This window comes from Nyctereutes procyonoides, unplaced genomic scaffold (genome assembly GCF_905146905.1).
Source record: "Nyctereutes procyonoides isolate TBG_1078 unplaced genomic scaffold, NYPRO_anot_genome, whole genome shotgun sequence".
NCBI classification, from domain to species: domain Eukaryota; kingdom Metazoa; phylum Chordata; class Mammalia; order Carnivora; family Canidae; genus Nyctereutes; species Nyctereutes procyonoides.
The window spans coordinates 50271364-50288158 of record NW_026575121.1 but is presented as its reverse complement, the minus strand read 5'-3'; the positions used below and the strand labels follow the sequence as shown (position 1 = coordinate 50288158).

At 36.7% G+C, this 16795-nt stretch overlaps 1 protein-coding gene across 1 annotated transcript in view; it reads right to left on the bottom strand.

Annotated features, from left to right (window-relative positions):
* Positions 1 to 16795, bottom strand: part of PCCA (propionyl-CoA carboxylase subunit alpha) — a 404157-nt gene that overhangs the window by 140959 nt on the left and 246403 nt on the right. The window contains exon 19 of the mRNA XM_055335978.1: positions 3247 to 3352. Coding sequence (XP_055191953.1) covers positions 3247 to 3352 — 106 coding nt within the window. The remainder of the gene's footprint in view (positions 1 to 3246; positions 3353 to 16795) is intronic.

Sequence of the window (16795 nt, the reverse complement as noted above, 5' to 3'; positions counted from 1 at the left end):
ATAAGGTAAGGCAAGAATCCAACTTTTTTCTTTTGCATGAGGATAAAAATGTTTCCACTACTATTTATTAAAAAGACTATGCTCTCCTCCATTGAATTGCCGTAGAACTCCTATCAAAAATCATTTGATCATATATTCAAGGGTTTATTTCTGGGCTCGTGGGCTCGCAATTATTCTACTGGTCTATGTGTCTTATGCCAGTACGACACCATTTTGACCATTATGTTTTGTAGTAAGTTTTAAAATCAAAAAGTGTGAGCTTTCCAACTTTGTTCTTCTTTTTCAAAATTGTTTTGGCTATTGGGGTCCCTCTCTTAAGATTTCATATAAATTTTAGGATGGATTTCTCTCTCTCTGCAAAAATTCGGTTGGGATTTTTATAGGGACAGTATTGAATCTGTAGATTGCTTTGGGTAATATTGACATCATAACAACATAAGTATTCCAATCAATGAACACAAGAGGACTTTCCATATATTTGTGCCTTCCTTAATTTCTTTCAGTAACATTTTGTAGCAACTCATATATACGTCTTTTTCATCCATGGTTAATTTTATTCCTAAGTATCTTACTCTTTTTTATGCTGTTGTAAATGGTACTGTTTTTGCTCTACGTGTTTCAAAATTTTATATAAATTGTATCCTTAAGTACTTATATTTTCACAACTTCCTTTTTTACTATTATTATAGTACATATCCACATATTATAGGTATAACAATATGTACAAGGGGACCCCTGGGTGGCTCAGCGGTTTAGCGTCTGCCTTCAGCCCAGGGCCTGATCCTGGAGACCCGGGATCGAGTCCCACATCAGGCTCCCTGCATGGAGCTTGCTTCTCCCTCTGCCTGTGTCTCTGTCTCTGTGTCTCTCATGAATGAATGATGAATGAATGAATGAATGAATGAATAAATAAATAAATAAATAAATAATAATAAATAAGATCTTTAAAAAAACAACAACAACAATATGTACAAGGAGGACACATAGCATCTTTAGGATAGATATCACCTCTGGAGAGGAAGAGGGCAGAATGAGACAGCATAAAGAAGGTATTTAGCTGTAACTATGAATGTTTTGATTTTTTAATGAGACCTGTATAGAACATTTGTATCTAAACATTTTCCTGGTACTACTTCTGGGACCACTGACCTAGACTGTCACCCCAGGACAATTTTTTCTTGATGTGGCACTGGGCAATCTAGAAAACCAATAGTCACGGTTCTTCCCTCCGAGAACCTAAAAGCAGAGGTTCCACACTATTAAAGATTTCATTCCAACGAGCCTGTACTTACTCTACATTATTCACCTTGACACTTTTCAAAAAGACTAATGCCAGATGAAGCTCAGTCCAAATATGCTTAGGAAAAAAGTACACACCATCAGGAGTACTTACTTTTCATTAGGTTTGATATGTCTGACAGTAGCAAAGCCAATAAATAGGGGCAGTGGTTATGATACTATATATCACGGTGGATATTTTCCAGGGAAATTTTTAATAGAATAACTTTGATGTGTTTTTTCAAACAGCCCTACTTTTCTCATGAGCTAAAAGGTAAAACAAGGAGTAATTCTTCAGGAAAAAGTCAAAGACACCACTTGAGTTGATGGTCTCTAGTTTTTCAACATGGAATCTGAAATAAGCGCAAAGAAATAACAGCTTTAAGAAGTAATCTGAGCAGTTTTCTTATTAAAGGCACTGCTTAGAAAAATAGCATATTGGAGTATCAGATGAACAGTAACACTTCAGTGGTGACTCAGTACAGAACTGAAAATTATGCTAAGTCTACATTTTTGTAAAGTTAACCTTCCCCGAGGAAAATGCTATACTACAATGTTTATAGTCTTTACTTCAATACATATAACTTGCTACCCAACCTGATGTCCACTTAAGTTTCCACTTATAAAACTACTTTTTAAAATGATCATATAGAAAGGAGGAAAGTAATGAATCACATAAGACCATCACAAAACATATCATAAGACAATTGCTTAGCTCCAACATAGTTTTCATTTTAAGAAAGGTGACTAAATACCTTTTAGGAACAAATGCTTTAACAATTTTGGCATATAGAATGAATCACAAAATTTATAGACAACCAGGAGACTACACTTAATTCATTTACTTGTGACTGACTACTACATAAAAATGTCAGTTTCTCCAGTGTAACACTCACCAAGCACACAGTAGGGATGTAATAAGGATATGGTGCATAAATGAATTCTCCTTAACTCCTGACTTGTGTTATTTTCTATCATCAGGAAACTGCCACAAGGGAGTACCTGCTTGGCTGGAGTCTGTAGAGCAGGAATCTCTTGACCTAGGGGTCTGGAGTTTGAGCCCCAAGCCAGGGGTAGAGGTTATGTAAAAACAAACATACAAACAAAACTACCACTAAATACCTCAGCCTCACCAGGTTTTATTTCTGTGAAGTTGTATTATTTTGATTTTCATATCCTATTCAAATCTTTTTATTAAAAAAGTCATTTTTCCATACAATAAAATGACATTTCATTGCAACTTAGCCACAAGAAAAGAAATGTAGCTTAATAAAATATTCATTGTACTAACTACACAACAGCTTCTGTGGGTTCATGCTGAAAGCAAAAAAGGACGCAAGTTAACCTTCCATGGTATTTTTCTGGCAATCTCAAATCACAGAACTTAAAACATATCATTCGTACCACAGTATAAACACTAAATCTTAATGTAACATTGTTCAGTATAGACCGGAATTAAACTAAAACAGTTCTAGCATGGTACTATCCAAGGGGTTTAAGTTCAAGTTTTAAGTTCCTTCAAAACAAAAGGAATGTCACCAGAAGGTAAATTTAGCCTCAAGAATGTCTCACACAACCTGAAGTCTCAAGAAAATGTTATATAGGCTTCAGATTACTTGTTTAAAACAATGATTACCTACCACAGCTATCATATGTTTGGAATTATACCTAAAGATGCTCTTCTCTGTGACAAAAACAAACATATTACTTCTAATAACAAAAGGAAAATGAATCAGATGTCAGGAAGTGAGTTTAGAATGTGGCTAAATCTCAGAATATATTTCCTAATTAACGTGAGACAACAAAAACTGCCATTTACATTCAGCTTCCTAAAGAAGACAAACACACAGCTTTGTCACAGATTCAAAAGACGACAGTCACTGAATAGGTTAAAAACTGCTTTAAATATTCACAGATAATTTCAAGATTGACCAAAAAAAAAAAAAAAAGCAAAGAAAGAAAACTCACAGAGAACGTTGTTGGCCCACTGTTTGACGCTATGACAGTATGAACTTCATCATGCAATTTTATTGAGAGCTCCCAGTTAGCCACTTGTGGTTTAATAATAGGCACTCTGAAGCAGAAAAAAAGAAAAAAATAGTTAATCTTATAGGATTCTCTTAGTAAACTGATTTTCCTTTGACATTAAGTGTGCTGGGTAAAACTGCCAAAGATTGTACTTCAGCACATTATTTTAAAAGGTTCTATCCTTGAAAAAAGCTTTCAGGTTTAAACTAGAGCAATTAAAAACAAACAAAAAACACACAGACATTCCAAGGACAACAGAGATCATTCTGGGATAATTGTGCTTCCTCCATCTACTCAAAGCACCATCACCTACTCTGTGTATTTGAGTTGCTTCATTGTGACAGTCTTTCAAAAATCAACTTTATGCAATATTAATTTCTTTTCACTATTTGGTTACTGTTCCAGACTATTTTCAAAAATTTACAATTTTGGTCTCTTATTTTTCTGGTTTTATCGAGTTATACTTGGTATCAAAAAACTGCATATAAAACGGGACGCCTGAGATGCTCAGTGGTTGGGCATCTGCCTTTGGCTCAGGGTGTGGTCCCAGTCCAGGATCAGGTCCCACATCGGGCGCCCTGTGAGGAGCCTGCTTCTCCCTCTGCCTGTGTCTATGCCTCTCTGTGTCTCTCATGAATAAATAAACAAAATCTTTTTTAAAAAATTGCATATAATTAACATACAAATAGATATTCAATTGTGTTTCTATCACCATAATTAAAGTAATAAACCTATCCACCACATCCAGAAAGTTTCTTGTATCCTTTCCTTTTGTTTTGGTTTTTTGTTTGTTTGGATAAGAATACAACATCAGTGATGCTAGTCTTAACACACAGGTCTTTTCCTGCCCATGATCCACATTACATGATCCAGAAAAACTGGGTCAAACAGCAAGAGACAAAAACATTTTTAGAATATAAGTATTTCTCACAAATTTTAAAGTAACAAAATTTTAATGATTTCTGAATTAACCTAATTTAAATATTAAGTGTTTTCAATTTTTATAGTTGCAAAGTAATATTTATGAACTACTAAACAGGTAGTATCCAGATCTTGTCTTATGTCATAACTCTGAAATGATGTTGCAGGTTATGTTTTAATATCCCCTCCCTCAAACTTCAAAAGGATTCTCTGTGTATTCTATTAAAAAAAAATTCAGTCACAAAAACTATGATTATGATCAAATCATCTATAGACACAATGTCTAATGGAGGATTATGGATGATTTAGGTGAACATTTGTATTTGGCCCACTGTTTATTTTCTGAAGATGAAGAAATGTTTTAAATACTATAGGATTTAGTTAAAATTAAAGAAAAGTTTAAAAATGCATCAACAAACCAATACTAATGCGCATGGCAGAGACATGGAGGATTCTCTTTTGGCAATTTAAAGAGGATGGTTTCAGTGGACAGAGCTTCACATAGGAGAGCTGGAAAGAACAACAGGGAAACATACAGGAGGCAGAGGAGGAGAAGAGAGAGGAAGAGCAGCATGGGGTACAGTGCTCCTGTGTGCCAAGCCCACCTCTAATTGGGCATGCCATTCCATGGGGCAGGCATCTGTTTATCTCCCCGACTGGCCTGTGACCTCCTAAAGGACCAAGATCATGCCTTATTTTTGCATCCCCAGGTCCCACTGCACGTTGAGGAGAAAGGGCTGGGGTGGGCAACAGCTGGAAGGAATTTGAGGAGCACCTGCAATGTGCCAATGACTGCAAAGGGGAGGCCGTGTCACCCAAGGGGCAGAGTACACTCCAAAAGGAGCATGGACCCCAAGCTGAATGTTCTTGGGCTATACAGATGACCTCTCTAGACTTCGCCCTGTTTACCTTCAAACAGGGTTAACCCCTGACCTTTTCAGGGATACTGTGATAACAGAAATAACCTGGCAGCTAATATTGCTGACAACATAGCTTTCTTAAATCTTGGCTACTGAAATCTTAGCTAACTCACCTACCATTCAAGTTTCTTATAAATAACACCCCACTCTTGTATCTGGTTTTATTTCTGATTATTCTCTGATTTGTATAGCCAGTGTGCCAAACCCTTAAGTTACTTCACAAATAAAACCAAAATAAAACCTGCAGAAGAACTAAACCCAGGGATCACAAACTCAGACTCTGGTGACTCACAGAAATAGCTAAGAAACACAGCTCTGCCATTCATTAGTTCTGACTTTGGGCCAACTGTTAGGTCTCTGTCTCTCTAAGAGTCAAACCAGACATATATCATAGTGATATACCAAAGGTTAAATAATGCACATAAATGGTAACTTTTATTACTTTGATTAGTCCCAACCCTAGACCTATACTCATTGCCCCTCGCCCCCCCCCCCATAACGAAAACCCCTTTAAGGAAACTCTGGGTTCCTTCTGCTCCACAAATTTTTCATGAATATCATCTCTCTCATAAGCGTTCTCTAATTATAGGTACTGATCAGAGTACAACCTCATTCATCTCCCTTCCGCTTAAACTTTATTATATGCTTAGTACTTTTCACAACTCAGTAGACCAGAGAAGGTAACTCTTCCAGTAAACCTGGAGACCACTCTGAGTTATGCAACAAGCCTGTTTCCAGAGGAGCTGGGAAGTTAATCCTGACATCCTGCTGGAACCCAGACTGCATTTTCCCACAGAAAGCAATCCTACAGATGGTGGCGAGATACAGTTGCCACCCTTCAGAACCTAACTACTATTTATTTTTCCATTGTTTTATTTTGATCCACATCTGTTTCATATATGTTATAACCTACCCCAAGAGGAACCTTGTGCAAAGAGCATAGTCTCTTTTCAGTTGAAATCCTGAGGTTTTATCTTAGACCATTCTCTTACTAACAATGTACCAAGGACTCTTTCAGTCCCTTGGAATCAAAATTGCTACACATGTGAAATACAGCTAGCGCAGCGCTGGGAAAGCAAAAGGAAAGCTCTTCTTTCTTCTGAGCATACAACTCTGAGATGGTACTTTCCAAACAATATCTTTTTAGATGACGAGTTACTAAGAGGATTTCCTGTGGAAGTAAGCCCATGAGATATGAAAAAAAAAATAGTCACACTGTGCAATCTCTTTATGCATTCAATTCTTTCACAAATACAACTTGTTAAAATCTCTTCTGGCTTTATGTGAGTTTGAAAATAGTTTTGTTTTAAAATAAAATGGATGGGTTTGGGCATATGTGCCCAGTATAAAGATCCATAAACTCTGCAGTAGAAATAAACTATAATAAACTATAAATAAAGATATTAACACACACCAACCTGAAAGTACATGTGCTCTATTTCTGCAAAACCACTGAAACTACAGTAACAATAATTACTTTGAAACACTGGTATCAATCTCACTAGCACAAATATGTTTATCATTATAAACCAGTTACATTTTATAGTTATATTTTAAATTTTAGAAAAGAGCTATATTTATTCATTAAATCTAAAATAGTCTCAAAGATTTTTATAAATAACTCTCTGGAAATGGAGAGAAAAAATCCTGGAGTTTCACACAACTTACTACAGTAATGGTACACAGAAAACAGCTTTTTACTGAACTACATCCTAGTGAAAGAGGATGCCCTCTGATCAAAAATTTCATCTGTGCAGCTTATTAGTTACTTAAAAAGCTGATATCATTTAAGTTACTGGTTCAAAAAACAAACAAAACCCAGGAAAAGGGAATTCACATAAACAGCTACTCACAAGGCAAGTCAAATAATAGCTCTTATCCAGACCTGTCCACTCTGATTATCATCAGCCAACCAGAATGAATATGCTCAATAAAACTAAATTTTTCTGTATTTTATAGTAAAAACAGCTCATTATCACAAATGCTATTGCTAATCCATTTAATTTACTAGAATACTTTCCTCAAAAAAGTGTAAATAATACTAACCCAAATACATTGCTATTAAGTGTTGTGTTTAAGGCAGATTTTATGTAAACATAACTCACAGAAATCTTTGTTATCAAGGATTAATAAGCATCTCAAAACCATATTATGAGACACTCAGAAAAGCTGGTTTTCAACTGTGCCATTACCTATTTAGGAGTGAAATACTGAGTTAAAACAATGTTAGTAGTCAAAGAATCATTAAGCAATCCTTGATCATAACTTTCACAGTGGGTGGTCTGTAAAATGATCAAGAATAATACGCTGCATTCCATAGCCACAGAGGTCAGCTTCTGCATACAAATCTTCGCAGGAAGAAAAAGGCCTTCAGAAAAGTGGGCCATTCATCTGAACCAAGTTCAGAGAATTTCCAGCATGGTGAAAAGATATGTTATGCAAGCACATAGATGTATTCAGTGGGGGTAGACAGAACCAGCTACATGGCGACTACAAAGGAGCCCTCCCATGGTTCATGAATAAGTCGAGGAAATGATCAGAAAAAAAAAAAGAGAGGGATGTTTAGACAGATGGCCCACTTAAAATGCCTGAGACAGGGCATAAGCAATTTTAATGAAACTTTAGATCTAACATATGAATTGTTTCTTATTTCCTCCAGGAAAAAAAAAATCTAAAGATGACAAAAATTCAGCGATTTGCTGAAAAACTCACTTTTAGCAAGTTGGGATAGAGGAAGAATTTACAAGTTTTATTAGTTCAATAAATTTATATAAAATTCTTCACAGAGCCATCAGCTATCAAATGAATATAAAAAGCATGGAATGAACAGATTAAAGGAATTTTAAACAGAAGTCTACTGCCAAAGCAAACAAAAATCTAAGCCTTATTATGTGAGAACTTACAACACTCCAACATTAAAGTTCATCACTGTAGAAAAAAGATAAAAGCAGCATTTTTCAGAGAACCTCTTCAAAGCAAGAAATTGTCATAGTAGAGGAACAGAATCCTGCCTATATGCAATTTAAAATTTGTACAAATAGAGGAGGCTGTGTAGAAGAGTGTGTATCACAAAATACTGCCTAGAAAGGGTTATGAGATACCCAAGGTTGATATCATTAGCATTACAAATAATAATACATATGACACCTGAATCAGGAAACAAATACTGATGTTACTTATAATTTTATAGAGTTTAATATTATGCAAACCCTATTTCTTCTGCCACCAATAAAGCTTCACGTTCTCAATTGAAACACTGGCCATGACTAGTCCGGAAAGGCAATGGAGTTTAGCCATCACCCCTACAAGCCCTGACCACTGACCCCAAAAACCATGTGACCTTCCAAGTCACTTATTCTCCTTGTGTCTCTTTCCTGATCAGTGAGGCCAAGATAGTAAGAACACTTTATCCATATGTCATTAAAAAAGATAAAAGGTATAGCATGCTCAGATTGGTGTATGGTAAAGAATGCCAGATAAGAGTCAATACCATCAATCGTTACCATAATTTGGTACAAACATCTGAAATCCTCAATTATTTCAAAAACCTGTTATTTTTTTAAATATATTAACCTACAATTAATAGACAGTGAAATTCACAAATATAAGTTCCATCAGTATCCTTTCAGGAAATCTACCCCTTCCCCCAGTAGTTCAACTATAAATTAGACTAAAGCTCCACTTAAACAGACACCAAAACACGTGCTCCGATGTGTGGCTTCTTTTTGCCCAATGGGATATTTTTGAGGCTCATGCATGTTGAACAGTTCATTCATTTTGTATTGTCAAGTAGTACTCTATTGTACAAGCATACAGAAATTAGTTCATCCTTTGGCTGATGCACTCTTAGGAACAAAACTGCTATAAACATTCTTTGTATGAGTCTTTTTTGAAGACAGATGTTTTGATTTCTTGTGGGTAAAAACTCTAGGAGTGGAAATAGGGTAAACATGTTTAATTTTATAAAAACTGCCAACTTCTTTCACAAGATATTAAAACATATCTATACTGCCTCCAGCAATGGAGCTTGTTCTATAACCTTGCCACCAGTTCATATTGTGTTTCTACTTCTAGCAAGGCTAGTGGCTGACTGAGAAGCTCTCATTATAATTTAATGTGCATTTGTCTTATGACAAATTATGTTGGACACCTCAGTATTAGAGTTTATTGGTCACTTGTATTAAAAAAATGCCCATTTTTTATTAAGATGTTGGTCTTACTGATTTGTGGGAGTTCTTTATCTTTTAGAAAGCCTCTGTCAGATTTACGTTTTGTGAATATTTTCTCCCCCTCTGTGGCTTACAAATTTCCTTAAAAATGTCTTACTTTGGCAGTTTGTTTTCATTAATGGACTTAATTTTTTTTAGAGCAGTTTTCGGTGTTCAGAAAAATAGAGAAGGAAGTAGAGTTCCTTTATATACCCTCATTCACCTCACCCTGGATACAGCGTCCCTATTATTAATATTTTGCATTGCTGTGGTACATGTTAAAATAGATGAGCAAATGTTGATACATTAGTATTAACTGAAGTCCACAGTTTACATTAGGAATCACTCTCTGAGCTGTATATTCTACAGGTTTAAACAAATGTATGATATGTCTCTACCATTAAGATTCCATACATAACAGTTTCACCCTAAAACTTCCCTGTGCTCTACCTATTTTAATCCTTCTTCTACCCCCCCAGATCACTGGCAACCACTGATCTTTACTGTCTCCCAACATTCTTTTCCAGAATGTTGTACAGCTAGAATGTAAACCTTTTCAGATTGGATTCTCTCACTTAGCATTATGCATTTAAAGTTTCTCCATGTCTTTTTGTGGCTTAATGGTTAATACCTTTTCACTGCTGAATTAAAAAGTCCATTGTCTAGATATACCACATTTTACTTATCCATTTACCTACTGAAGGAGACACCTTGGTTACTTCTAAGTTTAGCAATGATGAGTAAAGCTGCTATAAACAAACATTCATATGCAACTTTCAGTGCAGAAACATTTTCATTTGGATAGATACCAAGTAGTACAACTACTGGATCATATGGTAAAAGGATGTTTAATTTTGTACAAAAACTGCTAAACTGTCTTCCAAAATGGCTATGCCATTTGCATTCCCATTTGCAATGAATGAGAGTTCCTGTGGTCCCACAGTCTCACAAGCATTTGGTACTGTCAGTGTTTAGGATTTTAATCTTTCTAACAAACATGTATCTCTGCTGTTTAATGGAAAATCTTAATACTAATAAAAACATATGAATTTTCCCTTTTATGTCAGTGCTTTTATGTCTTTGCTAAGAAGTGTTTTGACTATAGCAAGGCCCAGAAGAAATATTCAGATTTTCCTTTAGAGGTTTTACATGTAGACCTATGATTCATCTTTTTCTAGTATGATGAGAAAGAGGAAGAGGTTCATCTAGTTGTTAAAAGATAATCTGCAGACCAAGTTCTGCAGGTCTGTCCATCAGTAAGATAACACTGGCTATTCTTTGCATTTTCATAAAAATTTCAAAATCAACAGGCAATTTCTTCTCCATCCTCCCCAAAACAACCCTAGTGGGATTATGTTTTGGCTTGCACTAAATCTCTTCATTAATAGAGGGAGAGCTGACACTTTATCAGTATTTTATCCTATCTATAAGAATAATAATAGCTCTCACCTACTTTACACATTTTTAATTTCTCCCAACAAAGTGTGGCAGTCTTGAATCTACTTTGTTAAAATTATGCCTATTTTTGTTTCAGTCTTATTAGTTGCATCACAGATTCCATAGAGTTTTTCTTAAGTAGCCTATTAAGTTGTCCTGGAAAGCTTCCTTTCCTCAATCCTTATGCTTCATTATTTTTCCAAGCCTTAATGCTCTGACAAGTGGGTCTAGATTTTGTTAAAGTATTTGCCTAAGTTTTCATTATTAGAACACAATTTATATTTGAATGACTTTTTATCTTGCAACTCTGCTAAATTTATTCCAGTAATTGTTTTAGATTCCTTAAAGTTTTCTATGTAAACAAAATTCCTCTGTGAACAGAAACAATTTTATTTCTTCCTTTCTGATCTCCATGACTTTTTTATTTTCTATTGTACTAGCCAGGATCTCTAGTATAATGTTGAGTATAAGTGACAAATACAGACAACTCTGTCCTGTTTCCAATCTAAAGAGGATAACAAAATATTTTTCAAATATTTTCCCCCATTTTGTCTTCTCTATCTATTGTATCTCCAAATACATATAAGTTAAACTTCCTAATCCTATCAACTTAGGTCACTGAGACTTGTAAAATACGGTTTCTCTTCACACAATATAGTCTCTATGCTTCTAAGTTTGCCAACTCTTCCTTCTGCCAGCACCATTATACTTTCAGCCTAGCCTGTAGGTTTTCCACTGCAGAGGATCGTTAGTACCATTTTAGATCTAGAATTTCTAGTTGGCAATTTGTTAGTTTCCAGGTATATGCATATATGCCCTATTAACTCCCTCATTTTGATCTTTAATATTTGAAAATAATTTCAGTAACTGTGTTAAAATCTTATCCATGATCTACATCTTAGTAGTCTCACAGTTGTTTTCTACGGACTGCTTTTTCACTTGACTCTGGGTCAAATTTAATTCTTAAACTGTACACCAAGGAAATTGTTTTTGTATCCTCAATTGTGGAAATGTTGGCTATTTTTCCTGTTATCTTCCCCTGAAAAGGACTGATTTTTATTACAGTAAGCAGTTAAATTACTGGCTGATCACTCTGAAATCATGAAGATTCATCTTTGTGCTGTGATAGGATGTCTACCTGGTTTTGCTTTTAGGAACTTAGAAATCCAAATCCAGAAGTTATTAAAAGTCCTTATTCCAGGGATCCCTGGGTGGCGCAGCGGTTTGGCGCCTGCCTTTGGCCCAGGGCGTGATTCTGGAGACCCCGGATCGAATCCCATGTTGGGCTGCCGGTGCATGGAGCCTGCTTCTCCCTCTGCCTGTGTCTCTGCCTCTTTCTCTCTCTCTCTCTGTGTGACTATCATAAAATAAATTAAAAAAATTAAAAAAAAGAAAAAAAAAAAAGTCCTTATTCCAGAAACATAGTGTTTCTTCTAAGACATGGTCCCTCTGGGGTTTTTCTGAAAAACTCAAGGTGTTTACAAGCCCCTCAAATTTAGTGATGCTCAAATTCCAAACATTACCATCTCCTTGGAGGGCAGCAACTGAAATTTCAGCTCTGTTCATTCAGCATTCCAGCAGGATTCATAAGCTGGGATTCCTGAAGTCTTTATGCATGCACATTTCAGGAGTCAACCATCTATTTGATGGAAGCTAAATTCAGATACAGAAATCCTCACTCTGTTGCTCTCTTTTACCATGATATCTCCGCTCAATTTTCAGCGGTTCTTAAAATTCTAAGCATCACTCTTCACGACCTCAAGTCACTGAGATAGTGGCTAACTCCTGAGCTCTGGCCATGCTCTGATACATGCGTGCAATGGTGACTGCCTTCAGGGAAAATGTCATACACATTTGGAGCTCATCCAATGTGTTTTCCTTCTATAAATGCTCAAAATCCATTTGAATTCTGACTGGTTTTAGTTATTATCCAGAGCTTTCAAATTGTTGTAGATCTTCTCTGGAGCTTCTAATTGTTATTTGGAGGAGGGTTAGTTGGAAATAAGTAAGCTACACCACCATTACAGAAACTAAAAATTCTCTATGTTGATTTAACTTTATATCCCTCACATTGAAAGGCAGAAGAGGAAATAAAGAATGGAAAAATACTCTGGATTACATATATGTACCATTCTTACCCACCAGGTAGTAGCCTACGAACACCTGACATTTGTACTTGTCAAGTTTATTCATGTAACTAAATCGAGAGCAGTCATATAAACATTTTATGAGAAGAAATAATCTTTTTTAAAAAAAGATTTTATTATTTATCTACGAGAGACACTACGGGGGGGCGGGGACAGAGAGACAGACACAGGCAGAGGGAGAAGCAGGCTCCATGCAGGGAGCTCAATGTGGGACTCGATCCCGGGTCTCCAGGATCATGCCCTGGGCCGAAGGCAGACGCTCAACCGCTGAGCCACCCAGGCGTCCCGAGAAGAAATAATCTTAAAGAAGACTTCATCATAAAAAAAAAAAAAAAAAAAAAGACTTCATCATGCTAGAAAATACAATATCATTTGACTTTAATTTCTAAAATTTAAGCTATTATACCAATAGGAAAGTAAATTCTTGAATATATAATACATTGTTTTAAAAATGTTAGTTGTTTTATTGACACATCATAAATTTAACCCATCTAAACTGCATAATCCAACAGTGATTAGTATATTCAGGGTTGTGTACCCATCACTCCAGGCAATTTTAGGCAACTTTAAAACATTTTTGTAATCCCAAAAAGGAAAATTTGGACCCATTAGCAAATCACTCCATGATCCCCTCCCCCAACCCCCACAGCCCTACACCACTACTAATGTACCTTCTATTTCTACAGCTTTGCTTATTCTAGATATTTCATATAAATGGAACCAAAGAATTTGTGGTCTATCATGATGCCTTCTTTCATTTAGCATAGTGTCTTCAAATTTCACCCATGCTGTAGTGTTAATACTTTATTATAATTGCATAACATCCCATTCTATAAATATACCGCATTTTATTTAATATTACATATTCATCATGAATATTAGGCTTGTTTCTGTTCACTCATGAAAAATGTCAGTATGAACACTTATATGCAACATTTGTATGGACATAGGATTTCATTTCCCTTGAGTATAACCCTGGAGGTAGAATAGCTAGCTGGGTCATGTGGTAATGGCATACCTTTTGAGAAACTGCCAAATCATTTCCAGGTTTGCACCATTTTACTCAAATTCCTACCAGGAATGTATGAGGGTTCCAATTTCTCCACATCCTCACCACACTTTGATATTGTCCATCGTTTTTATTACAGCCACCCCAGTGGGCATAAATCAGTAACTCATTGTGGTTGTGATTTGCATTTTCCTAAGGACTAATACTGCTGAGCCTTTTTTCATGGGCTTGTCGGTTGTCTGTGTATCATCTTTGGAAAAAATTTCTATTCATGTCCTTAGACCTTTTTAAAATTGGGCTTTTTATTATTGAGTTGTAAGAGTTCTTTACATATTCTAAACAAAAGTGTCCTAACAACAAATACATGATTTGCAAGTATTTTCTCTCTATTCTGTCTTTTCACTTTCTAGTTGGTGCCCTTGAGAGCACATTAAGTTTTTTTCCTTTTGTTTCTTGTGCATTTGGCATCTTACATCTTAAGAAGTCATCACTTAACCAAAGGTTAGAAAGCTCTTACTTTTAGGACTGTGATTTTTTTTTTTCTTTTTAGGTTCATTTTTGTATACGGTATAGGGAGGAGAACAACTTTGATCTTTTGCATGAAGATATCCAATTGCCCCAGTAGCATTTATTGAAAAGATTATATGTAAATACTCTAAATTGTCTTCATACACTTGGTGAAATCAACTGATCATAATGTAACTACGTTTGGATCCCCCAATCTATTTATTCCATTGATCAACATATCTATCCTTAGGCCAGTACAACACTGTCTTTTTTTTTTTTTTCCAACACTGTCTTGATTACTGTAGCTTTGTAACACGTTTTGTAATTGGGAAGTAGAAGTCCCCAGACTTTGTTCTTTTTCAAGACTATTTTGGCTATGCTGAGTCCCTTGCACTTTTATATAAATTTTGTAATCAGGTGGCCATTTCTGCAAAAAAAAAACCCACAGCTGAGCCTGTGAGAGGGACTGCACAAAATTTGTATGTCATGTTGGTGAATACTGTCAAATTAGTATTAGATGTTCTGATCCATGAATGTGGGAAGTTTATTCATTTAAGCTGCCTTTAATTTATATCAACAATTTGGGGATCCCTGGGTGGCTCAGTGGTTGGGCGCCTGCCTTCGGCCCGGGGCGTGATCCTGGAATCCTGGGATCGAGTCCCACATCGGGCTCCCTGCATGGAGCCTGCTTCTCCCTCTGCCTCTCTCTCTCTCTCTCTCTCTCTCTCTGTGTCTCTCGTGAAATAAAATCTTAAAAAAAATAATTCATGCAAAAAAAATTTATATCAACTGTTTTGTAGTTTTCAGCACACAAATCTTATGCTTCTATTAAAAAATTTAAGCTTAAGAACTGTATTCTTTTTAGTGCTACCATAAACAAAATTGTTTTGTTAATTGCCTTTTCAGTTTGTACACTGGTACAGTACAAAAATAAAACTGATATTTGCATATTATTCCTGTATCTTGCAACCTTGCAAAAGTCATTAGTTCTAATAGATTTTTTTGTGAATTCGTGAAGTTCTCTTATATCAACCACCTAAGAGTCACACTGTAAGAAGCTGTCACCTTTCCTCGTCCTCTTCACCATCTACTAGTCAGTTGCAAAGTAGCAACCATGCCTGAATGCATCTCCACCCATGTTGGCCAGGCTGGTATCCAGATGGGCAATGCCTGCTAGGAGCTCTATTGCCTAAAATACAGCATTCAACCCAATGGCCAGATGCCAAGTGACAAGACCAATGGGGGAGAAGAGGACTCCTTCAACACCTTCTTCAAGGGGAGACAGGTGCTGGCAAGCATGCACTTGAGGCAGTTTTTATAGACTTGGAAACCATAGTCATTGATAAAGTTTGCACTGGCACCTACCTCCAGCTCTTCCATTCTGAGCTGCTCATCACAGGCAAGGAAGATGCTGCCTATAACTATGCCCAAGGGCACTACACCATTGGCAAGAAGATCACTGACCTTATCTTGAACTAAATTCAGAAACTGGCTGACCAGTGCATAGGTCTTCAAGGCTTCCTGGTTTTCCACAGCTTTGGAGGGGGAACTGGATCTGGGTTCACCTCCATTCTGAAGGTGAACCAATATCTCCCTATCTCATTTATGGCAAGAAGTCCAAGCTGGAGTTCTTCATTTACCCAGCCCTCACCACCCACTCCCAGGTTTCCACAGCCATAGTTGAGCCCTACAATACCATCCTCACTAACCACACCACCCTGGAGAACTCTGATTGTACCTTCATGGTAGACAATGAGGCCATCTATGACATGTCACAGAAAACTCAATATTGAATATCCAGCCTACACTACCAGACCCACCTGGTGCCCTATCCTTGTATCCAATTGCCTCTAGTCACATATGCCCCTGTTACCTATGCTGAGAAAGCCTACCACAAACAGCTTTCTGAAGCAGAGATCACTTATGTATGCTTTAACCCAGCCAACCAGTGAAATGGGATCCTCACCACAGTAAATACATGGCTTACTGCCTGCTGTACCATAGCGACACGGTTCCAAAGAATGTCAATGCTACTGTTTCCACCATCAAGACCAAGCATACTGTCCAGTTTGTGGACCTATGCCCCACTGGCTTCAAAGTCGGCATTAATCACCAGCCTCACACTGTGGTAGTTGGTGGAGACCTGGCCAAAATACACTAAGCTGTGTATTTGGTGAGCAACACCACAGCCATTACTGAGGCCTGGGCTTCCCTGGACCACAAATTTGACTTGATATATACCAGGCATGCCTTTGTTCACTGGTATGTGGGTGAGGGCAGGGAGGAAAAAGGGTTTTCTAAGGCCCCTGAGGAGATGGCTGCCCTTGAGGACATGGCTGC